Source organism: Mytilus edulis, chromosome 11 (genome assembly GCF_963676685.1).
Source record: "Mytilus edulis chromosome 11, xbMytEdul2.2, whole genome shotgun sequence".
Taxonomy (NCBI): Eukaryota; Metazoa; Mollusca; class Bivalvia; order Mytilida; family Mytilidae; genus Mytilus; species Mytilus edulis.
In genome coordinates this window covers 82,137,032-82,163,162 of record NC_092354.1, presented here as the reverse complement: position 1 = coordinate 82,163,162, position 26,131 = coordinate 82,137,032, and the positions used below count along the sequence as shown (strand labels likewise).

Genomic DNA, 26,131 nt, shown 5'->3' with positions numbered 1-26,131 from the left:
ATAAGTGCTCGAAACACAAAATCCAGTATTTTGATTGGTTGATACTTGAGTCTGAGTACAAAAATTGTACTCGAAAGTTTTATGACCGCAAGGCCTGAAATATCTTTTGTGGTAGAAGAGAATATCAAAATAAAACACTGTCTGCACCAGAGACAGATTTAAGTGGAGGTGGCCAAGTCCCCTTTTGGAGCTACAATTATGGCTCATGCAGACTTTTAAATCTATTCCACTCCAAATGCTGTCTAATCTAGGGCCCCAAGCTGCCTAATTTAAAAATCCTGGATCTGCATCTGTGCAGAAATTCTAGAAACTGTCTGCATGTTGAAAAGTATGCTCTCTTAAGCATGAATATCAATAATCGCCCAACTTTATACTTACCCTTGATTGAGTACATGAGTTTAATGGGAAATATTCTTGACTTACCTCCCCTTGAACAAGTTCATGGGTTTAATAACAGATTCCAGAATTACCTCCCCTTGAATGAGTACATGGGTTTAATAAAGAAGATTTCTGACTTACCTCCCCTTGAATGAGTACATGGGTTTAATAAGGAAGATTCCAGACTGTTGTTCTATATTCTCTAATGTCTCCATTAATATGTTAGCAAATCGTAGTCTGTCATTGCCCATGTGGTCCATACCATCAGCCCATTGTTTGGCCCTCTAAAATATAAAAAATAAATACCCGTTAAGAGATATTTGTTTATAAACTAATAAATGATAAACCAGTATTCATGTATGTAAACAAAAACGAATTCCAAATTTTATTTAAAAGGCTGGTATTATAGATATATGCATGCAAGGTGCGTTCAACTGGGATTAGCTGCATAAAGAATTTGGCACCGAGACAAGTTAAAAGAAATCATAACAAGAATGTGTCCATAGTACACGGATGCCCCACTCCCATTATCATTTTCTATGTTCAGTGGACCGTGAAATTGGGATAAAAAATATAATTTGGCATTTAAATTAGAAAGATCATAACCTAAGGAACATGTGTACAAAGTTTCAAGTTGATTGGACTTCAACTAAATCAAAAACTACCTTGACCAAAAACTTTAACCTGAAACTTGCACTATCATTTTCTATGTTCAGTGGACCATGACATTGGGGTCAAAAGTCTAATTTAGCAATTAAATTAGAAAGATCATATCAAAGGGAACATGTGTTCTAAGTTTAAAGTTGATTGGACTTCAACTTCATCAAAAACTACCTTGACCAAAAACTTTAACCTGAAACTTGCACTATCATTTTCTATGTTCAGTGGACCGAGACATTGGGGTCAAAAGTCTAATTTGGCAATCAAATTAGAAAGATCATATCAAAGGGAACATGTGTACTAAGTTTGAAGTTGATTGGACTTCAACTTCATCAAAAACTACCTTGACCAAAAACTTAAACCTGAACGAACGAACGAACGGACGGAATGACAGACGGATGGAAGGACAGACAGACGGAAGGACAGATGGACGCACAGACCAGAAAACATAATGCCCCTCTACTATCGTAGGTGGGGCATAAAAAAGGTATCTGAGATTATGATACTTCAGTTTGAATGCTATCAAATATCACTAAAAAAATGGAGAATGAGTCCATGGGACACAAATGATGCCACTGCTTGCATATAACGTTATAAAGGGACACACAATGTAACTCAAGAAAAGAAAAAGTTATGTCACCTAAATTCAAACTTGTTCTGAGTTGTGTATTAATAAGCATTGTGTATAAGTTTAATAACAGTTGTTTGAGGCACACTTGAGTTAGAGAATGGGAACCAATTACAGAACTTATGTACATATAATTTTTCCCATTCTGCGCTTGATCCCAATGGGACTGGTGAAAATGACAAACTACTACCTTAATTTACATTCTAATAGGACGTTCTTCTATAGCTTTGGATACAAAGCCATGTTCTCATTCCAATAAAACATCAGCTGCATGTGATTGAATTGAAATTGCAGTGTCAAGATGAATTTTGAACAAGGCCAGAGATCAAAATAGACCTTTTTGTTGGTGCTGCTGGCTAGGAAATTAAGATTAAATGTGTCTGTTCTTTTTTTATTGTTATTTGTTCTTTGTTAAACTGTCCATTTTCTATAACGTTTTTGGTTTTTCAAATCAAAATAACGTCATTTCGAGCATTTATTATAGGTCCACTTTGAAGTAAAAAAGTTCAAAATATTCCTATTAGAATTGAAATAATTATTTCATGCAATGCTCTACGCTCATTTTAACATGGGTAGGCATTATATACATTTAACACCTTGCTAACGCTCTAAATTAAGATATTGACAAATATAATGCCTAGCCATGTTACAATGAGCACAGATCATGGCATGAAAGAATTATTTCTTGAGCATAAAGCATGACATAAAAGAATTATTTCTTAAGTATAAATATATATACTCTGATATCTTACCTTATTCTGAAAGTTTTCCATCTTATCCAAAACTTCAAACACATTCTCATCTAAACTCTTACTCTTCTTTACATTCTCTGAAATATAAATATTGTAAAAGTGTACATAAATTCCTCAATGAAATACAATAGAAATATATAATATATCAACACTTTCAATCAAACCTTCTATAAGGTCACTTTTATTGAATGAAAAACTGTGAGCGAGCTTATATAAAAGAAAAAGTGGTATGAGTGCCTAACGGACAACTCTCCATCAACGTCAAATGTATAAAAGGTTAACAATTACAGCCTTCGACACGAAGCTTTGGCTTACACAGAACAGTTAGCTATAAAGGACCCCATAATAACTAGTGTAAAAAAAATCAAACAGGAACCACCAGTCTATTCTATAAAAAGAAGTAAGAAACAGTTATGAAAAACACCAACAAAGGACAACCCCTAAACTTGACATGATAAAGACAACTGGCTATTGTTGAAGACAGTAGGTTGACCTCTAAAATTCTTACTTTGTTTTTTTTTAGTGTTGCTACTGGTTGGTTGACTTGAGGACTATTACCACTTAATAAAAAACTTCTTATTCACTGTGATAATTACTAGCTCATGTATGTAAATGACTATTTTGTATGGTAAAAATAAAGAGAAATTCTGATATTGCTTCTATAGAAGGTGATCCAATTTACCAAGTGCCTATCCTGGTAACCATAGTAGATTTTCTCCCTTACCTTCTATTTCCTTCATTCTACAATGATGTACATATTTTCTTACAAGATGAGCTAATCTTTTGGCAGGTATACTGACATAATCCTCCATTTTGGACACAGCATCCTGAGAAAAAAATAATATTCAAAACTGAGTAATTTTTAAAGTTAAAACGCATATACATATGCTTTATTTCCAATTATGATATAAATATGAAATTGAAAAAATTATCTGTATTTAGTTAGATCACTAAACTAATATCTAATGTAAATTCAGAAATTATTGCATGCATATATCATGTATATTATTGCAATTTTGTCATTTTGGACTTAAATGCGATTTTAAGTTTTGCCATATTGAGAAAAATCCTGTCTAATTTATATAAAAAATTTCAAAATGTGAGTTTAAATTATTGTGACTATAACCTTGTCACATTTTTCGCAATAATTTCTGAATTTACAGTATTTTCCATGTGTTGAAAAATAAGAGTTTATCATCAAAGGGACATAACTCACTTTATACTGATCTGGATCCAGTTTCTGGTCATTGACAGCTCTCTTCATTATTTTGGCATTTCTTTCAGAATCCAGTCTAGTAAACATGATAGCTGACTCTGCTTGTCCCTAAAATAATTTAAAAAAAAACTTTATTAACATAGGCAAAACAAGAATGTGTCCATAATGAATGGATGCCCCAATTGCACTATCATCTTGTATGTTCAGTGGACTGTGAAATTGGGGTCAAAACTCTTATTTGCCATTACAGTTAGAAAGCCCATTTCATAAGGAACTTGTGTACCAAGTGTCAATTTTGATTGGACTTCAACTTCATCAAAAATTACCTTGACCAAAAACTTTAATCAAAACTTCAACCTGAAGCGGGGCAGATTGATGGTTGAATAGACAAACAGACCAAAAATTCATAATGGCCATCATTGCTGCATAAAAAGCCACCTCAATAACTAGAGGCTCTAAAGAGCCTGTGTCGCTCACCTTGGTCTATGTGAATATTAAACAAAGGAAGCAGATGGATTCATGACAAAATTGTGTTTTGGTGATGGTGATGTGTTTGTACATCTTACTTTACTGAACATTCTTGCTACTTACAATTATCTCTATCTATAATGAACTTGGCCCAGTAGTTTCAGTGGAAAATGTTAGTTAAAATTTACAAATTTTATGAAAATTGTTAAAAATTGACTATAAAGGACAATAACTCCTTAGGGGTCAATTGACCATTTCCGTCATGTTGACTTATTTGTAAATCTTACTTTGCTTAACATTATTGATGTTTACAGTTTATCTCTATCTATAATAATATTCAAGATAATAACCAAAAACAGCAAAATTTCCTTAAAATTACCAATTCAGGGGCAGCAACCCAATTACAACAGGTTGTCAGATTCATCTGAAAATTTCAGGGCAGATAGATGTTGACCTGATAAACAATTTTATTCCATGTCAGATTTGCTCTAAAGGCTGCAGTTTCAGAGTTTTAAGCCAAAATCTACATTTCACCCCTATGTTCTATTTTTAGCAATGGCGGCCATCTTGGTTGGTTAGCCAGGTCACGGGACACAATTTTTAAACTAGATACCCCAATGATGATTGAGGCTAAGTTTGGTTTAATTTGGCCCAGTAGTTTCAGAGGAGAAGATTTTTGTAAAAGATAACTAAGATTTACGAAAAATGGTTAAAAATTGACTATAAAGGGCAATAACTCCTAAAGAAATCAACAGACCATTTTGGTCTTGTTGACTTGTTTGTAGATCTTACTTTGCTGAACATTTTTGCTGTTTACAGTTTATCTCTATCTATAATAATATTCAAGATAATAACCAAAAACAGCAAAATGTCCTTAAAATTACCAATTCAGGGGCAGCAACCTATCAACGGGTTGTCCAATTCATCTCAAAATTTCAGGGCAGATAGATCTTGACCTGATAAACAATTTTACCCGATGTCAGATTTGCTCTGAATGCTTTGGTTTTTGAGTGATAAGCCAAAAACTGCATTTTACCCCTATGTTCTATTTTTAGCCATGGCGGCCATCTTGGTTGGTTGACCAGGTCACCGGACACAATTTTTTAACTAGATACCCTAATGATGATTGTGGTCAAGTTTGGTTTAATTTGGCCAAGTAGTTTCAGAGGAGAAGATTTTTGTAAAAGATGACTTAGATTTACGTAAAATGGTTAAAAATTGACTATAAAGGGCAATAACACCTAAAGGGGTCAACAGACCATTTTGGTCATGTTGACTTATTTGTAGATCTTACTTTACTGAACATTTTTGCTGTGTACAGTTTATCTCTATCTATGATAATATTCAAGATAATAACCAAAAACAGCAAAATTTCCTTAAAATTACCAATTCAGGGGCAGCAACCTATCAACGGGTTGTCCGATTCATCTCAAAATTTCAGGGCAGATAGATCTTGACCTGATTAACAATTTTACCCCATGTCAGATTTGCTCTAAATGCTTTGGTTTTTGAGTTATAAGCCAAAAACTGCATTTTACCCCTATGTTCTATTTTTAGCCATGGCGGCCATCTTGGTTGGTTGGCCGAGTCACCGGACACAATTTTTAAACTAGATACCCTAATAATGATTGTGGCCAAGTTTGGTAAAAATTGGCCCAGTAGTTTCAGAGGAGAAGATTTTTGTAAAAGTTAACGATGGACGACGACGACGACGGACGACGGACGACGGACGCCAAGTGATGAGAAAAGCTCACTTGGCCCTTTGGGCCAGGTGAGCTAAAAAGGAAGAAAGACATCTGCACATAGACCATGCTCAACTCACAGTATCACTTTTTTGTGTTCATGATCAGTAAAATCTGGCTCAAAACTCTAATTTAGAATATATTTTAAATACTGTAAATTCAGATTTTTTTTGTAATATTTTCATTATCGCAACAGGATAAGTTCTAGATCAGCTCCTACAATTGCTTTGTTTTCATGGTTCTCAAAAGAAAAAGCAGAGATGTATTGTGCTTGGATAAGCATATCTAAGATTGTTTGTTTAAAATTTGTGCTCATTACACCAAATGGTTTATTTCTAAGCCTTAAACGTGTACTTAAAAGTTTTATGACTACACAGCTACTTTTGCATAGGTACTATTTCTGTACTGAAAATCTGTAGTACTTGAAATTTACTTTTAATATTCAGTACTATTTTGTTACTTTAAAATTATTGTAATATTAAGGTACCTGTATTTTACAGTACTTAATTTGTACTTGAAATTTAGGTACTACAGATATTTGGTTACGACCGTTACATTTTCAGCATTTTGAAAGTTTTTCTATTTCAAATCTCTTAAAATTATGATTTTCAAACATGAAATATTGTTTCTGTACCAAAATATTTAGTACAAATCAAGTACTGTAAAATACAAGTACCTAAATATTACAATAATTTTAAAGTAAAGAAATAGTACTAAATATCAAAAGTAAATTTCCAGTACTACATATTTTAGTACAGAAATAGTACCTATGCAAAAGTAGCTGTGTACAAGGCAAGACCTAAATCAAATAAAAAACTTTTCAGGGTTATTTATCAACATGAATTTAAGTATATTTGAGGATAATAAAAATCAAACTATACAAAGATCCAAGTTCTGATTGTAGCTCATTAATTGTGTCAAACATTTCAATGGGATGTGGCTAGATCAAGAACTTGTTTGTATAGGATAAACATTTCTAGGTTAATAATTGTTGTACTTCATTAATTGTATTCTCCATTTCACTTACCTGGGGCGTGGCCAAGTCAGAACTTTGTCTTATACGACTAGCAGACCTTCCCAGGTTACCAAGTTCTCTTTGTAGTTCATTGATCGTATCCTGCATTTCCATCATAACAACTGTGTTATGTCGGATCTGTTCTTCATGTTTCTTTGATTCACCCTCAAACTGTTTTTGTCTGGGGATAAAAGTGAATAAATAAGTTATCTCCCTTAGAGGTTTCTGTTTGAGGAGACATTATTTTAAACATTACAACAAATATTTTTGTCAAGGAAAATATTCAATACAAGAGTTATCCCACTCATGCTATCCACTTTATTATTTTCTGTTCAGATATATTTCAATAATATAGAAACCTCAAACTTTTTTGCCAAAAATTACATGCAAGTTAGCTCCCCTTGAACAAATAATATTTTTAATGACAATATTTTGTCTACATCTCTTGAAACTGTTTTTAGTGAAAAAATAAAATTAAGAAATTAATATCCCCTAGACCAATAAAAGTCTGAGTAGAAATTTTACTTCATATAGACATAAAAAGTTTTTCTGTCAAATATTTGTAAAATTTTAAGAGTTACTTCCCCTTAACCAAGAGAAAACGTAATTACACCTTTCTTTATTTTGATTCTCTTATTTTTTTAAAACATTTTTGACTATTTACTAAGATTTAAATACAGTGATTCACTTACAGTTTTGTATAATTATCTTGTAATTCATTTAGAAGACCTTTATCTAGCCCTGGACTAGCGACAGAAGATACACGACTCTGACGTAAAGCTCCTCTGAGGGAATCGCCTGATTTTTCTCTCGTCATTGGTTTTGTTCCCTCTCTAGATATCATCATAGAAGATACTACTGGCTCCTGTAATAAAATAAAGTACAACTGAGGATTAAGTTCATAGATTCAAAATTATTTTTTTGATTTTAAGAAAAATTCGGAATTATGATTTCTAATCAAAGAATTTCATACTATTTTATCTAAAATACTGTAACTACAGAAATTGTTGTATGCATTATTTGTTAATGATTGTTGTAAATAAGTGTGCTAGTTCAATTATTGAAATGCTATTGAACTTCAAAATAGGAGTTGTTCTGGCTTTTTTTTTTACCAAAATATGTTCGTCATAATTTTTACAATAAAAAACATTAGGCTTTTTTGTAGGGTCACAAAGGTCATCTAAGAAAAACTCTCACCAAAATGTATCTTAGCTGTAGAGTATATTGAGTACTTCTTTAAATGTTTTATAAGAAATTCTAAAAATATACTTCGACTTCGTATTTACAGAGGTTAAAGACTGAGGTCTATATATGAAAAACATACCCTCTCTTCTGTATATAAAATACTGCCTAAAACTGCTATTATCTCTTCAAATACTGAAAAAGAATAATTTACAATAAGTAATACTGGTAACATAAGAATACTGAGGTTTCATTTATTTTTGTGAATTGAGGAAAATTTATATTTTTGCGGATTAATGAAAATTTGTATTTTTGTAAATTAATGAAAATTTGTATTTTTGTGAATTAAGGAAAACTTGTATTTTTGCCATTGTATCCACTTTTGGCAACACTCCCACATATCCTCTCAGAAATATCACAATAATAAGTATTTCATATTAATCTCTCCATCTGAGGTTCTCTACCCCTCCCCACATCCTCTGAGAAAACAACAATTGTATGCATTAAATTTTACTCAGACAGCATTTGCAGTTATCTACCCCTTCTACCCACTTATCAAAAAACTTACAGTAATAAGCGTTCGAGGTCATCATCTCCACTTGTGGTTCCAGTTTGTCATCTCTATCAAATCTAGCGGTCTCTAAATCAGTTAATACTTGACTAGCTTGTAACATTTCTGGAAATATATAGTATTTATCTCCCTTTAACTAGTCATAAAAATATAATGGAGCTACCCCCCTTTAACCGTATGTAAATAAAAATAAAATGTATACAATCACATCAATACAAATAGTTTTTAATGTTTTAATAAGAGATCAGTCTAATGCAAATAAAATGAAGTTTTAATAAAAGCCTTTGATTTTTGTTATGTATAAATATAGTCCTTTAGGATTTATAGTGTATAAATTGCTAATTTTTTTTCATAAACGCTATGTTTACCCTCACATACCTTTATCCAGTAATATTTTACTAAGAGCATCCCTGAAGCTTATAATACTGTCGTAAGTCTTTAGATATTCTTGTATAACTGGGTCATCAGGTTTAGTTGAATACCTGAAATAAAAGGTCATCATGTTTGTAATAATCGTAATCAGTACCTGAAATAAAAGAAGTTTATAAAATCACAAACAATGGTTATAATTTTGTGGATTGAGAAAAAATCGTATTTTTGTGGGTATTTGATTTCTTTGGGAGTCAGAATGCAAACATGAAAAAAACATTTGCTTCATTGAACATTTATGTAATTTACCCAATATCCACAAAAATTGGTACTACACCAATAATGATTTCGCAGTAAATCTTTTTCTTTAAATCCTAAAATCAACCCTGGCTTGCAAAAGTTAGATTACGTAAGCCAGTCAATTTTGAGACCCAGGAAACCTCAATTTTCAGATGTTGATGTCACTCTAAGATTTTGTTCCATTATTGTTGTGAAAAAGATTATATCTAAAGAAAGACAACTCATTTTATCATTTTTCTTATTGAAAATTGGAACATCCCCTTAGATCCTTATTTGCACCAGACGTGTGTTTTTTTCTACAAGACATATTAGTGAAGCTTGAATAATCAAGAATGTGTCCATAGTACACGGATGCCCCAATCGCACAATCATTTTACATGTTCAGTGGACCGTGAAAGTGGGGTCAATACATTAATTTGGCATTAAAATTAGAAAGATCATATCATCGGGAACATGTGTACTAAGTTTCAAGTTGATTGGACTTCAACTTCATCAAAAACTACCTTGACCAAAAACTTTAAACCTGAAGTGGGACGAACAGACGAATGGAGGCACGGACAAAGAAACGGACGGAGGGAAGAACGAACGGAGGCACAGACCAGAAAACATAATGCCCCCCTACTATCGTAGGTGGGGCATGAAAAAAACTGATTATGTGATTTCTTGGACACCCCCATGAGAGGCCTCAAATATAAGATATTATTATAGAGAATGAGAACTGTCAACAATTCATCATGCCTCAACTTACCTTGTAATAGAATCTCTTTTTTCTAGAGGAGGAGAAGTAGCCACATCCATTGTCGCCTCTCGACTTCTTCCTTCTAAAAATAAACAAAAAACTTCCAATATAACTTGGGATCATTTCTATATAGGAACTTAAAGATATTAAGAGAACATATAAATCAGATAGTAACTTAACATACAAAATAAATAAAAGACATCAACAATATCTGTTGCTGAACCCTAAAAATGTTCAATGTTAAAATTCAATTGACCTAATTTTGTACGGATAAAAAAAGTATAGATTATCGGGGTTTTCTACACATTGATATTGTCAGCCGCGAGCCACAATGTGAACCTTTTTGGCGAGTTTCACATAAATTGGGTCGAGCGGCTGATATTTGATGATATCTATAGGAAGAAAAGTCCATTATCTTTTTATCATTCTATTACTGTTTTTATCCCACTTCCTAAGACAATTTAAGCTTGACGAAAGCAAGCTTGATAACATCTCCTCTCACATTGTGACATCGCTGATAATGCCTGGTCTTGTTTTGAAGCCTTGATATGAGAAATACAGAACGACAGAGCAGGTTGATATAGGCGTAGGGAGGGACAATCATTCATTGATATTAACTGGTGCTATCTTTTAAGGTTAAAAGTTGTGACATCATTGATACAAGGATAAAACAACAAACAAATCATATTTCAAATTGTCTTACTCATAGGACAAAAAGTCATATTTTAATTATATATTGGGAAGTTTCATTTAGGTGGGGCAGGGTGTATGGTGGTCTGATCCTGGATTATGCTTATTGCTATGTCAATATGTATTTTGCAGTTATTGTGCATAAGTGTGAGCCACCAATTTAATATAAATGTTTGCCTATAAAAATAAATAAATTCAAAAATATTTCTTATATAATTATTAGTTTATCACCAAATTTATACTCAAAATAAGTAAACTTGTTTTTTGTTCTTCCATTTTAATTATCTTAAATTAATAAATTACAACCATGAATTTATTCTAAAAAGATGCATAGACAATTTAATAGATGTCTCTTCGAGCAGAAGTTAAGCTATAGGACAGACGTAAATTTAGTTGCATTTTGTTCAATTATGTCAATTATTTTCTTCTTATAAATTAGAGACATATATTTCTTTTCCAAAACAATAAGCCAGGTCCAATATTTTGTTTTTCATGTGAGCAGAACAGAATGTGAACTTTGTTGTAAATTTTTTCAATATTTGCTGCTTTTGAAGTAGAAAGCAGTGGCCATGTTTATGTAGGTGAACGGATAGAAAGTCACAGACAGAAAGTCACAATTCAGTTTTGAGATTATTTTTCTTTGAATAATGAAACACTAATTTTGAAAATATTTTTTTTAATTTTTTTCATGAACTATCATATATAATGCAACTTTTTAATTAAAATGTATTCAATAAATAGCAATTATGCCTAAATGATTGTTATAAAAACAAAATGTCAAAGTGGCTTTGAACTTAAATGGCTTCCTAAAATGTGCCAAGGAATGTATCCTTTGCATGATTAAAATTGAATAAATTTTCATTTACCAAGGCAATAATTATTTATGAACAATATCCTAAACTTAGAAATAAATATATCTAATAAAAAGAAAATATTTCATGATCTTTCTCTTAAATATTCAACAATGGTCAAACAGATATTTGTGACTTTTTGTCCTATCAAATTTGTGACTTTTTGTCCTGTGACATTCTGTACATTTACTGTTTATGTAGCATAGAAAGTCACTGCACATATGTCACAATTTAGATGATCGCTTCTCTGGTGAACAAGTAACTTTTAATAGTTCATAATATTTACTATCAAATAAGAACTAGCAATCTCCATAATTTCTTTGGTTAAATTTTTTGAAAATATTTTTCATTTATAATAACTTATGTTTATATGATCCAAATTTTATACATCATCATTTGACAACACTAAAGAACAATTTCCTAAAACTTGTAAAAGCTTATTTTGAAATATTTCTTTTTAACTGTTGAATAAGTGTAAAATTTCAGTGTTTATATTTTCACCTTATAATTAATGGGATGAAAAAAAATCAGTTTTTTTTTTATAAACGAAAGTAATTCATTTTATTTAATACAAAATACAATCTTGAAATATAAATACATGCAAATATTTAACATGGAAATGAATTTTAAAAATTTAATAAGAATTGAAAAATATTTTTCACACATTTTTTTGATTGCTACTTATAATTTTACATCTGGTTAAAAAAAAATATTATGCAATTAGACTAATTAAAGGATTAAAATTGATTAGACCAAGCTTCAAAGACAAGCTGAGGGACAATTAAACATTTACAAGGGCTTCTGTTAATTGTCAACTTTGACCCCTGAGTGCTTTATGGCTTGGGTATTTCCTGGGGTTGAGTTAGGTAATGTCATTACTATAATTACATTCAATTGACAGAGATGCCATGTCAAGATCACTCAAGCTTGTATGACAAGTTTCTAATTGGTCAACAACTCCATTAACTCCTCCCTTATCTGAAATCTATCCAATGAATAAAAAGTAAAATAGACTGATCCATCGAAATGGGACTGACCTGAGTTGTGTCTGATGTAATAATAAATACCCAAATTTACGGTGTGGTCAGTGTAGAATTTAGCGGACACACAAAAGCACAACAAATACACAACAATGGCTGGCGGTAAAGCAGGAAAAGATTCAGGAAAGGCTAAAGCAAAAGCTGTCTCCAGATCTCAAAGAGCAGGTTAGCTTTCATTATCAATATAGTAAATTGCTTTTTATTTTATGAATGGAAATTATGTATTTTTAACTAGGGGCGTTTAACTAGCACAAGCTATTATCGTAGAAAAAGCTTCTTTTCCCGCCAAAATAGACACATGATGCACAAATTCGGCGCTTGTTGTTTACACACTATTTTTATTGCAAATTTGTTTAAATATGTAGAAAAATTATTGTGTGTAAAAGTATTCTATTATGTATCTGTCAAAGATCATTTATTAATTCGTTTCCTACACTTTAAGTCCTTTGAAATTCAAAAAACTATTATGCAAAGGTCATAGAGTTCATCTGTATATTTCATTATTAAAAGTAAATTTAATAAAAGTTTCTTTAGTGCTTACATATATAAAGAAACACAAACACACAATCATTGTAAATTATAATATATGTTTATGCCCCAGGGACACCTATATAAAGTATGAAATTTGACCTAAATAACTTGTGTGTAAATAGTCACACAAAATGAACTTGAATGTGTACAGTCTGGTAGACGTTTTTGTGTACATAAAGAATTAACTAACTGTTATTCTAAAATTAAACTAATATCTCAATAAACAAAAACAATAATCTGCAAGAAAAACCTACGATTTGAAATAAAAGGTTAAAATTTTAGATTTTTTTTCTCCCAAATTCATGGATATTTAAATTTAATAGAGATGAAAAGAATTAAAAGAATTACAACACTGACATTGTGTAAACTGGATTTTTGCACAAGTACAAATGTAACTTATAATTTCTTTGAGAAGAATTTAATGTAAGGCAAAATATTACTCCAATATAATATAAATTTGTACTTAATTAATTAAACATGTGTAGAATTTTAGTACCAACTTAATAACTGAAATATTAAAATTGTATATTTCAGGTCTACAGTTCCCGGTTGGACGTATCCACAGACATCTTAAACACAGAACAACTAGTCATGGGCGTGTCGGTGCCACAGCTGCCGTCTACAGTGCCGCCATCTTGGAATACCTGACCGCTGAAGTTTTGGAGTTGGCAGGTAACGCCAGTAAAGATTTGAAAGTAAAGAGAATCACCCCCCGTCATTTACAGCTTGCCATTAGAGGAGATGAAGAATTAGACTCTCTCATCAAAGCCACCATTGCAGGAGGTGGTGTCATCCCACATATCCATAAATCTCTTATCGGAAAGAAGGGTCCACAAGGAAAGGCATAATTGTGTTTATATCGATGACTTTTACGGCAGCTTTTACAAACATCTCATTGACAGTGCTCAATACTTTTCATCAAACATTGGAATAACTTTTCTTCATTTTAAACTTATCATCGAACAAAATGTGATTTTAACAAACCTTACGGGTAAAAACACACAGAAGGTTATAGACAATTAGTAAAATGCAGTTCATTATCATCTATGTTTTTATTGAAATAAAATTTTTAAAATGTTTTATTTTTAATCAATTTATTGAAGTTATAATATATGTTGTATGAATGCCAATGAGACAACGCTCCACAAGAGTTCAAATGACACATAAATAAACTGTAGGTCACATGAAGTCAGTTAATTGTAAAAAAAAAACAAGTTTTGTGCCAATTGTTTTTGATGGTGTCTTGTTGACATACTAGCTTACTTTTATCTGATACTGTTGTTCATTATTGAAGGTTGGGTACAAATGTCAATAAGACAACAACCCAACAGATTACAAATATATTTAATTAGCTACGATAAGCCATCTTACATTCTTCAAACAAGCAAATAATTCACCAATTGAGCTACATGTATTAACTTCACCAACATAAAAAAACGTTAACAACAATTGCAATAAAAAAACAAGACCACTGACACAAACAACAAATTACTTGTGTTCAAGTGTGATTGCCAATGAGAATTATTCACTTATTAGTCCTCTAACAGTGAAGTGGAACGGGATCTTGGGTTAACACTCTGTTTTCACACTTTCTTGCTTAAAGTTGTTGATTTGATATTTGGTGTATTGTTATATCAAAACAAATTGCAGTTCAAATTTGAATTTGTTTGGGTCAGATGATTTTCTGCAAAGTTATGGTCCTTGAAAACTGGTAAATTCAATACTCTTTTTTTGTCGTGCTTGAAAATATTGAATTAATCTAGAATTGTGTTCCAATGTAATAATCCTGTAGGGGGACTAATCACTGGTAGCAATGTCTCACAGAATGCTTGTTATATTTATGGCCAGGTTATTGAACTAAAATATACTTCATTATTTCTCCTCTTGGTAAATAACTTGATTTGTTTAAGTCATTGGACAAATAACTATCTAGTGAGAACATGGAACCAGCTGTTTTGAAAATGACCAAAACTATTAAACAAAAGGTACTACAGTTGTAATTGCTCTAAAAAGTGTCAATGTTTGAACAACTCTTCTCTTCAATGACCATTCACACGATAAATAACAATTACCATAGATTGAATGTAGGTAAAAACTAAATCAACAAAACTACTATACTATAAAAATTCAAAACAGAAAGTCTCTTAATAAATGACAATATCAAAAGCTTAAACAAATGGAATACTGTCCTTCCTGACTAATGGTTCAGATGTTTTCTTATAGAAAATGGTGGATTAAACAAGGTTTTATAGGTCGCCAAACCTCTCACTTGTAACTTATAATTAACCACCTTCAACAATGAGAATTGATTTCAACATAATTTGAATAATGACCAGAAAAGCAGAGTATTGATAATCTTTGACTATCTTTAAAGTTTCAAGTTTATATCACTGTTTTATTATACACAAAACATAGTGCACTGAGCATAACATGCTAAGCAGTCTACCTATATCGAATTATAAAAATTAAAATTATAAATGTAACATACATGTTAACTCGAATAATTCAAGCCCTTTCCGTGTCCGATTTTCTCCCACACGAGGGCTTGAACTCCTTGTGATCATTGGCCGCGTCGCCTGCTCTCTGTGAGAGAGAGCCAATCAGCGGCGATCAGGATATGAGTCTGCGCAACTCTCTTGAAATTGTCTTAACAAACACGTGTGTTCAATTAACACAAATCCGATAATAATTAATTAACATCAATTAACATTAGTTTACATCATTTATCATCAATTAACATCCGGAACTCCTCCTTTAGCTGCCAATTTAAATCAAAATTCCCATATTGCAAAGCGGTGTGAATTTTCCGGTTGACGGTCTTGATCGAGGAAGACGTTCAGGCGTTAATGTAGCCTTCGTAGATCAGCGGAATATAACGACTGAATTATTCGGGTTACATACATGTACTCAGATTCTCAAGCTGCAAAAATGACACAAATATCAATGCTTTCAGGTTGCATTTTATAACTACAGCTGTTTCAAAAACCATGCCTGTTTGGGGTCACAGATAAATATTTTGTTTATGTACTGGTTCCAATGTATGAAATCTGTGGAAAACCTAAGTCAATGTAGGGGTAGTACAGAATTTCAGTGTAACATCCAAGTCTTAGCAGTTTGGGCATATACAAAACATGTAAAAGTTGAAAACATGTCGCACAGCACTACATTTTGACCTTTGAAAAAATAGTAGTGCATGTGAACTTTCCATAAAAAGATATAATTTTTTTCTAACAAAACATCATAAAGAAAGTGGAAGTCTAAGCTGTAAGGTGAAGTTCCTATTGGAAATTGCATGCACATAAAAACAACCTTCATTGTTTAGATAATATTTATAATTAGAGTTATCTTCCTTTATCCATAATTTGGAGTTGACAAAACATCTGATATATCTCCAGTTCATTGTAAGACCTATTACAGTGTTAAAACTTTAGATTCCAGAGCAAACTGCAATTTTCCCCTTCAGAGATTACATACACTTTTCAGAGTTGGTAGTCTCTGGTGTTATTCAGTATTTTTAGTGAATAAGTCAAATTTTGTATTTATTATTCATATAAAGAAAACTGTTACTGTGAGTGTCACAGTTGTCTTGTGGAAGCATGCTCGTCTCCAATGAATGTGGTCTACAAATAGGTCTCAGCCTTGTAAAACCAAAGACTTTAAAATTTGTATTATGCTTATCTGCTTAGGAAAATATTTAGTGTGGAAATATATTTTGTGGAATGAGCAAAACTTGGGTTCTTGTGGATATTTAATTTGATAGTTTTTGCAATCACTGCATACATTGTCTATAGAAAATTGTAATTCATTAAACATTTGAATTTGTGGTTTACCTTTACCCACTAAGATTGGAGTCTAATGTACAGTTTAACAATTCAAAGGGAGACAACTGATCTTTAAAATCATCACTTTAAAATAATTCAAAGGGGGATAACTCACCTTTAAAATCATCAGGCAGGGCCACATCATCATCTTCATCCTCGATCAGTTGATCTTCCTCCAGGGACCTTGGCGAAGGTATAGAAATGGCGGGAGTATTTGACCTCCTTTCTTCAACAGCATGGCGAGTTTCCTCTAATTTAGCTTTATACTGACTCCGTAAAGAGGCTCGGCTAAGGGCTGATGATTCTCTGACAGACTCTGGGGATTCTGCTTTTGTTTGTACAGACTGTGGTTGTTGTTGTGGAGGTGGAGAGGTCTGGGTCTAAAATGTAAATATGGACGTCATGGTTGTCATGGTTTCGTTTTCCTTCATGATTTCTTAGGATGCTTTAGTAATCAAGTTAGAAACTTGACCATATTGTATATTTTTGAAAAGATCAAAACATTTTATATCGAGATACAATTTAAAAAAAACATCTAAATAGATTTTGACACTATTTAATTTGAACATCTCACTCTTTCAAAGAGGACTAAAATAACAAAATATAATATTCTGAATCCTTATCTAAGTTAAATTGATATAAATACAACATCAATCAAGGTAAAGTTTTACATATACAGTATATGTAAATGATTTTCATGACCCACATTTCAAACATGCAACAAAATAATCAAGAAATCACTTCTGACCTCTGGAACATAATTCACAAATAACCTAAAAATTGTATAAAATACATACATTTTATCACACAAGGCCACTTGTATGACATATTTTAAATCATAACAGATATTAGTTCATGCACACACCACTTCATCAAACATTAATAGGTAATATTTGTCATCACAAGCAAAAAAATAATCAAGTTTTTCACTTTTCTTAAACAAAACAAACAACCTACCATACCTAGATAAACATACTAATAGGGGTTAAGCTTTCAAAAATTACCAGTCATCTCATTGGTATTAATAAAACCCCCTGAATCATTTCTTAATTTACAGTACTACAAGATATTTGTGTACATCCATTCATCCCTAGGATCTCTGGAGGAACCCGTGTAAGTTTCTCAGGGGTTCCATTTCCTATATGAATGGTGATAGGATGTGCCCCTGGAATAGGTCACCTTTTCAAGCTTGTCAATATGTGAATAGGCCTGGGTATACTATCACAAATAAATGATAAGGTCAATAAAGTTCCCATAATTCGTCTGTAATCTTTCTTGTTGCAACTACAACAATATGGGAAAAGGTAACATTTTTACTTATGCAATATATAAAATGGTATACCATTTTGAAATTTGAATTATATATGAAAAGGTGAGGTAATAGAAACTTAGCGGCACCCCCCTTACAATTAAGTATTGAAGTGGCCCCCTGGGGTCAGTTTAGAATATCAAAAGTAAGGCTGAGATCTCAGATCCTTTTAATTGTTATAAGTAGCATAATTAATAGGAATGTAAAAAGTGAACAAGATATTTACAATATTGATAAAATTTGGGCATTCGTTGGTGACAATCACAGGTTAAAGATTAAAGTGAGGTGAGGATTCAATGTCAAACTTGTGAAGGTTAAAGGGTCATCCAATTCAATATCTCAATGTCAAAATAATTTTAACTAAAACACATTTAATAACATTTTACAGTGTAAGCTTAGGTTCAAACTATCAGTGAAGGTCAAATATCTGCAACTGCAAGACACAATACTCATTATCAATACTTGTGCAGTTTAATTTAAAGAACATTATTTTCAAGGTGAAGATTGAAGGTCAAATTCAAGTGACAAAGGTCAAATGTCATCCAATACCTCCATGTCATGATAATCAAATGTTTGAACATCAACGCCCCTTGACCTTAGTATTTTGGTGTGCTTCCTTGAATCTGGTTTGATCTTTGGTAAAAAAGAGGTCAATGTATTCATTCGAGACATTGTTCCCATTGTAGCCTCTGTGTCAAAGGTCGTGTCCCTGTCGTCTAGGTAGGAAACCATTCGCTGTGGTGCAGAAGGTGGTTTGTATTTGTCTATTGAAGAGCAGGTAGTTTCTCCGATGAAAGGTCGTTGTGACTGAGACGATGTAAGAACGCCACCTAGTTGTGGCAGAGATTTCAAACTATGGTGAGATAACTCTTGCAGGAACGCTGTCATATGCTACAGAGATTGAGAAAAACAACTGTAAACTAGTGATTCTAGAGTAGTTTTAAGAAGAAATGTTTTATTTTCATATAACTTTCAATGATTATGATTTTTTCTATCTAATAATATGACAAGATGAATAGATAATGAATACAATGAATGTATGAACAACAATAAGTGGAAAGATATAATACTAAAGTAAAGAATAATGTGCATGATTTTTTTCTACAATTGTTATAACATTTTTATACATCTTTAATTTAAAGTTTATTGCCTATTTGACTAATAAAGAGAAAAAAGTTGAAATAAAAGTACAATTTATATATAAATGAAAAATTCAGTGTGCTTATGTTTCAGGTCAAAAATTAGGATGAAGGATGAAAACTTGTTAGTAAACAGAATATTACAGATTAGGATTTGAGGAAGAACCACATAACAGGAGATCTCATGTATTTAGTCCAGTCAAACTAAGATTAGGCAATGAAACAGAAACCAAAAGGTTTATTAAGCAATATGCATTTTTTAATCTTTTTTGATGAAAATGTTATATATGAATTATGAATCTAAAATTTAGGATATTTAGGATTGGAACAAGTGAGAAACATGATATGATGGTAAACAGGGAGTCATATAACAGTTATGGTGAATGAGGCTGGAAAAAGTGTCAACACGAACAGGATGTAAAATCTGTTGTCATGGTTACAAAAGTGTCAATGCAAACAGGAAGTGATGTCAATGTAAACCTCTTAGTATAACGATTAGAACAACAGGAATGATGTCATTTCTGAACAAACCTGGTTTTCGACCGACATTTTGGTTATAGGTCTGAGGAACTCGGCTCCAGTATTATACGCTGACATATTATCATCCAAACTATACTCGTCCTCGCCGTGACTCATATCAGACATAGCTCTGGAATTCAGGACAGCAAATGTGTCAAATATACTATCTGGTAACAGACCAAGGTGTAGTGATTCCTCTGTCAACTGACTAGCCAATGAAATCATTGTAAGTGTCCTTTCTAGCTGCTGATTGGATAGATTTTCTTGATCTTCGTTTATCTGTTGTAATGCCATTCTTACTGAGTCTAATGCCCTTGTTTGGTATGAGGATAATTTTTCGTGAGTAATCATCTGATTTACATTGTCTAAAGCCTCGGCCTGATTTTGAGGTAGAGTTTTGATGGATACCTCTGGAGAGGTGTAAGGTTTCTGTTGAGATAGTGATTTCACAGGAGAGGTGTAAGGTTTTTGTGGTGTTAATTCTTCTTCTTCTTCTTCGAGCCATTCAGCTCTGGATAAGGCAACTTTTCTGATAGAATCAGCACTTCTAGGGGATGTCTCAAAATTGTCAGGTGACATTTGATGATACTTTGGAGATGTTCCCCTCCTGGATGATGCATCACTTTTGGCTGATCTATCACGTGAAGCCAAATGTGTTTCTCCTCTTGGAGTATTCCATGCTGACCTTGAATGACCTCCATCTTGCTGTGGAGGTGATGATCTGGTATTAATGTGTGGTGACCTTGTAACTGACCTTGGATTTGACCTAGAATTAATACTTCTACTACCATCTGACAGTGGTGACCCAGAATTTGAACTATGACCTTCAGAGATTTCCTCAATAGCATATGCTGACGACAGAGGGTGTAATGATTGTGCATTTTCTACTTTGTCAGAACTTCCTGGTCTTGGTGACCTTGACCTCGATCCTCCTGACCTTGTCCGTAATAAGCCTTTCTATTAATTAAAACAACAATATATATGAAATAATAAAAATCAAATTTCCATGCTTGTTAAAAAAAGATATGGTAAAATTGGAATTAAGACAACTATCTAAATGACGTAGATGACAGCAACAAAAGATAATGTACATCCTTTAACAATGAGCAAAACCCTTACAGTGTTAAAGACCCCAAAATGACGTAGATTACAGCAACTAAAGATCATGTACATCCTTTAACAATGAGCAAAACCCTTACAGTGTTAAAGACCCCAAAATGACGTAGATTACAGCAACTAAAGATCATGTACATCCTTTAACAATGAGCAAAACCCTTACAGTGTTAAAGACCCCAAAATGACGTAGATTACAGCAACTAAAGATCATGTACATCCTTTAACAATGAGCAAAACCCTTACAGTGTTAAAGACCCCAAAATGACGTAGATTACAGCAACTAAAGATCATGTACATCCTTTAACAATGAGCAAAACCCTTACAGTGTTAAAGACCCCAAAATGACGTAGATTACAGCAACTAAAGATCATGTACATCCTTTAACAATGAGCAAAACCCTTACAGTGTTAAAGACCCCAAAATGACGTAGATTACAGCAACTAAAGATCATGTACATCCTTTAACAATGAGCAAAACCCTTACAGTGTTAAAGACCCCAAAATGACGTAGATTACAGCAACTAAAGATCATGTACATCCTTTAACAATGAGCAAAACCCTTACAGTGTTAAAGACCCCAAAATGGCAAAATATAAGATCATTTAAAGTCTTTAGTTTATTTAAAAATTAAATGTATTGGCCACGTTTTATTAGCTTGATTGATTGTTTGTTAAATGCTTAATATTGATTAGCAGTTGGTATAACCTTGAGGTTGAAGAAAGGTCAACTCATAATAGAAAATTTAACAAGCATTTACTTAAAGCACATGCATACCGCGGTAAGTATAAATTAATTGATTTGGTTTATAGATGTAACTTTTAGGGAATATTTTATTATTGATAAGCTAATGTTTATAACTGGAGGTTAAGTTTTATATTTGTTTTAAACATTACTTTCATAGGTACCCAGGGCACTTTTAGGGAATATTCTATTATTGATAAGCTAATGTTTATAACTGGAGGTTAAGTTTTATATTTGTTTTAAACATAACTTTCATAGGTACCCAGGGCACTTTTAGAGAATATTTTATTATTGATAAGCTAATGTTTATAACTGGAGGTTAAGTTTTATATTTGTATTAAACATAACCTTCAGAGTTACCCTTCCAGGGCCTCAATCCTACCTTTTGACTTATGAATACCTGCAACCTCTGAACCTGAGTAAATTCAAATCAAAATAAGAAATAAAAAAACATTTTCCAAAGGATATATTTAAAAAACGTCTTACTGCATATTCTCTTATTAAAGATTTGTGACATGTTCCTGTTATATCCTTCATCAGGTAAGTAATAGACTAAAAGTTTAAATGGCCAAAAGTTTTAAAAGACAGCAAAAAAAATAAAAGGGCTGAAATGGTTTTCATGTCAACTTTGCCTGAGGAAGTCATTACCTTAGTTGTTGTATATAACATGGTGGAGGACCTAGGCTCTCAGTAGTAAAACAGTACACTTGAGCTGTAAAAAAACTTTGCTGGAAACACCAATTTCATTGATTGGTTAATTTCTGTCTAATTATGTGTTTGATACAAACATGATAATCATTCACATCTTTATTATGACCACCAGGCTTTAGTGTTTTCTATCTAGATTTGATACTGGCAACAATATTCATGCATTAATGGTTATCATGTCCTTCCAATACCCTATACAAGTCCAAAATCACTGCAGGCATTAAAGGCAAGAATACTGTAAGCTTAAGCCTCACATCAACATTAATCACTAAAAACCAATTATATTCTCCTTTGACATCAATCTCAATCAATTCTAACCTCTTCAAAATTAAAATCGTATGCTGAAGCATTTAAAAACCAACAATAAACTATATTCCATGTGTTACCTTTATACAAATGAGTTATCTCCCCTTGAAGCAGATTTTTATGAGGTTAATCACAATAACAAAATCTTAACTTTTCCAAATACAGTGAAATATTACCATACTTTTTGCAAAGATAAGTGTATATAATTAAAATAGACATTATTTTTTGCTTAATTTAAATTGGTTGACATGTAAGCTATTTTCTTGCTGCAAACAAATTTTCTTTTCCAGCAATTTATTAGACAAACATCATTAAGAAGGCATGCAAGCAACAACTTAACAGCAACTTTAAGTGAAATAGATTTCTATATTTTTGCCATAAAGGGAGATAACTCTGTGACAGTGAATAACCTATACCAAAGGGCCATTACTCCGTTTCGGAGTTCTGGACTCAAAACTGTCCCCAAAAACAAACACATGTTTGTACCTGTCTACTAAAATTGACCTGGATCTAGTTTAAATAAAGGAAATATCATTAAAAAATAAAATCTTGGAACTAAAAAAATTGCTTCATCTTATCAAGTCTCTAAACTAGTACAGATTTTATTTACATTCCTGGTTTTGGTCAGGGATCTTTTAAATTAAAGAAATTGATTGTCTTGTCAAGTCAACTAGCACAGATGCTATTTATATTCCTGGTTTTTGGTCAGGGCTAGACAGCACATTTTTAAAGTCCTCACTAATATCAGCCCTCCATTTCTATGGTCGCTGGTTGTGTAAAACTTAAATTTACTTAAACTGATACAGCATTGTAACAGATTTTTCCGTAGCAAATTTGCTGTATTTTGTTATATCTAATATAGCAGAGTTAACTTAAGCTCTGCATCAACAAAACGTCTTATATCTGACAAACAAACAAGTAAACAAACACAAACAACAAACAAACACACACACTCTCTCACTACCTGTCTGTGTAGAGCATCATTCTGTGAAGAATAATTAACAAATATACAAATATACCCTTATGAAATAACTGAAAAAAACTCCAGTAATCTCCCTTTCCATACAAAAATGTGTAAAATATTCTGTGAAAAATAATAAACGGAATATACATGGATTGGTTTGTGTTAACATAACCCATGTGAAGAACTGAAAAAAAACTCCAGTTATCTCCCTTTCTATACAAAAATGTGTAAAATATTCTGTGAAAAATAATAAACGGAATATACATGGCTTGGTTTGTGTAAACATAACCCATGTGAAGAACTGAAAAAAAATCCAGTTATCTCCCTTTCTATAAAAAAATGTGTAAAACAAAAATGATAAAACATCCAACGACTAAAACAACACTGAAGAAGGCATTTATAACACACACATGCAGAAATACTGTAAATTTATTATCATTTGTGGGGTTCTAATTTTCATGAATTTTGTGGAAATAGATGTAACAACCAATTTAAGGCTTTAGCTAATAGCACACATTTCCTAGAGGTCAGTGTTATAAAGACAGATAATTTCTTAACCAGAATATTAAGTTTTACGACGAAAATAAATATATATTTTTCTATTATTGAAAATTGGTACCCATGAAAGAAATAAATCCCCAATAATGTCAATATCACTAATATGTACAAATAATGACAGTTTTATACATCAACTAAAGCCATTTACAATAGTTTTTAGACCATAATATATGACCTTTGGATTTTTGGCCCTGTAAATTTAACAAAGTTCTTAATAAAGAAAGTTACTCTGAAATTTTTTATTTGACTGAGTTAAATGGTTGGTAAATTTAATTATTTATAGATATATTGAGTTCCAAAATCCAATTTAGCCGACAATTACAAGTTTTTAAAATGGCATGTAAGCTCTCTTCCAATACACCTTATCGCTATTTGTCCGCCATTACTGGACATTACAAAGGTTCCTGTAAAATTTTGACATCATAATACAGTGTACAAAATATCTGACTCCACAATGGAAAAGTGATTGTTGTAGGATGCCAATAGTTCAAGCAGTACAGATCCTCAGGTCAAGCAGGAATAGCGATAAGTGGACAATTTGAGTTTGCATTAAAGTTAAAAACTAAGAACCAAGTATGTTTTCTTATCAGTTGATCACCAGTAAATGTGCATAGCTGTTGTAATGGTAACAGTTGATAAAATTGAGAATAGAAATGGTGAATGTGTCAAAGAGACAACAACCCAATAAAAGAGTAGACAACACATAAATAAAAAAAAAAAAAATGACAACATTTACTACATATACCTGATGATCTACAAGGGTAGTCTGTAATGGTAAAATAAAACTTATAATATATCATGATAATCACTAAATATGTTTCTTTGGCAAAATTGTGATTTGTAAAACTTGAGGAGCAGGATCTGTCTTCCTGGATACCGTAAAGTCAGAAATTATTGTGTGCATTTATAGTTGGGATTTAGTTATTTTAGACTAAAATGTGATCTTAATTTTGATATATTAAGAGAAATCCTGATGAATTCATATAGAAAATTTCAATATATGAGTATAAATTATTTCGTTAAAAACCCTGCTGCATTTTAAGCAATAATAACTAGATGCTCTAAAGAGCATGTGTCGCTCACCTTGGTCTATGTGCATATTAAACAAAGGACACAAATGGATTCATGACAAAATTGTATTTTGGTGATGGTGATGTGTTTGAAGTTCTTACTTTACTGAACGATTTTGCTTCTTACAATTATATCTATAATGAACTTTGCCCATTAGTAACAGAGAATTATATTTGGTAAAAATTTACATAAATTTACCAAATTAATGAAAATTGTTAAAAAAATGACTATAAAGGGCAATAACTCCTTAAGGGGTCAATTGACCATTTAGGTCATGTTGACTTATTTGTAGATCTTACTTTGCTGAACATTATTGCTGTTTAAAGTTTATCGCTATCTATAATAGTATTCAAGATAACCAAAAACGGCAAAATTTCTTTAAAAATTACCAATTGGAGGGCAGCAACCCAACAACCAGTTGTCCAATTCATCTGAAAAATTCAGGGCAGATAGATATTGTCTTGATTAACAAATTTAACTTCTTGTCAGATTTGCTCTAGATGCTTTGGTTTCATAGTTATAAGCCAAAAACTGCATTTTACCCCTATGTTCTATTTTTAGCTGTGGCGGCCATCTTGGTTGAATGGCCAGGTCATCGGACACATTTTTCAAACTAGATACCCAAAGATGATTGTGGCCTAGTAGTTTCAGTGGAGATTTTGTAAAAGATTACTTAGATTTATGAAAAATGGTTAAAGATTGACTATAAAGGGCAATAACTCCTAAAGGGGTCAACTGACCATTTTGG

The 26,131-nt window shown here is 32.1% G+C and overlaps 2 protein-coding genes across 2 annotated transcripts in view; one reads left to right on the top strand and one right to left on the bottom strand.

Moving 5' to 3' along the window:
- Positions 1 to 26,131, bottom strand: part of LOC139496420 (myosin-10-like) — a 139,366-nt gene that overhangs the window by 16,517 nt on the left and 96,718 nt on the right. The window contains exons 26-38 of the mRNA XM_071285013.1: positions 25,058 to 25,078; positions 23,277 to 23,300; positions 17,069 to 17,333; positions 10,030 to 10,102; positions 8,991 to 9,094; positions 8,610 to 8,717; positions 8,184 to 8,236; positions 7,552 to 7,724; positions 6,872 to 7,040; positions 3,635 to 3,742; positions 3,143 to 3,245; positions 2,419 to 2,495; positions 520 to 662 (exon numbers count right to left, since the gene is read on the bottom strand). Of these exons, the coding sequence (XP_071141114.1) occupies positions 520 to 662; positions 2,419 to 2,495; positions 3,143 to 3,245; positions 3,635 to 3,742; positions 6,872 to 7,040; positions 7,552 to 7,724; positions 8,184 to 8,236; positions 8,610 to 8,717; positions 8,991 to 9,094; positions 10,030 to 10,102; positions 17,069 to 17,333; positions 23,277 to 23,300; positions 25,058 to 25,078 (1,421 nt within the window). The remainder of the gene's footprint in view (positions 1 to 519; positions 663 to 2,418; positions 2,496 to 3,142; positions 3,246 to 3,634; positions 3,743 to 6,871; positions 7,041 to 7,551; positions 7,725 to 8,183; positions 8,237 to 8,609; positions 8,718 to 8,990; positions 9,095 to 10,029; positions 10,103 to 17,068; positions 17,334 to 23,276; positions 23,301 to 25,057; positions 25,079 to 26,131) is intronic.
- On the top strand, positions 12,595 to 14,210 carry LOC139496421 (histone H2A.V-like). Its single transcript, XM_071285014.1, has 2 exons — positions 12,595 to 12,766; positions 13,667 to 14,210. The coding sequence occupies exons 1-2, from the start codon at positions 12,694 to 12,696 to the stop codon at positions 13,978 to 13,980; spliced, it is 387 nt and encodes a 128-aa protein (XP_071141115.1). The 5' UTR covers positions 12,595 to 12,693; the 3' UTR covers positions 13,981 to 14,210.

Bases quoted from the DNA above. Each gene is read 5' to 3' on its own strand.
- LOC139496421 (XM_071285014.1), top strand. From the start codon at position 12,694: ATGGCTGGCGGTAAAGCAGGAAAAGATTCAGGAAAGGCTAAAGCAAAA. The intron at 12,767-13,666 runs GTTAGCTTTCAT...TGTATATTTCAG, and splicing joins CTCCAGATCTCAAAGAGCAG to GTCTACAGTTCCCGGTTGGA.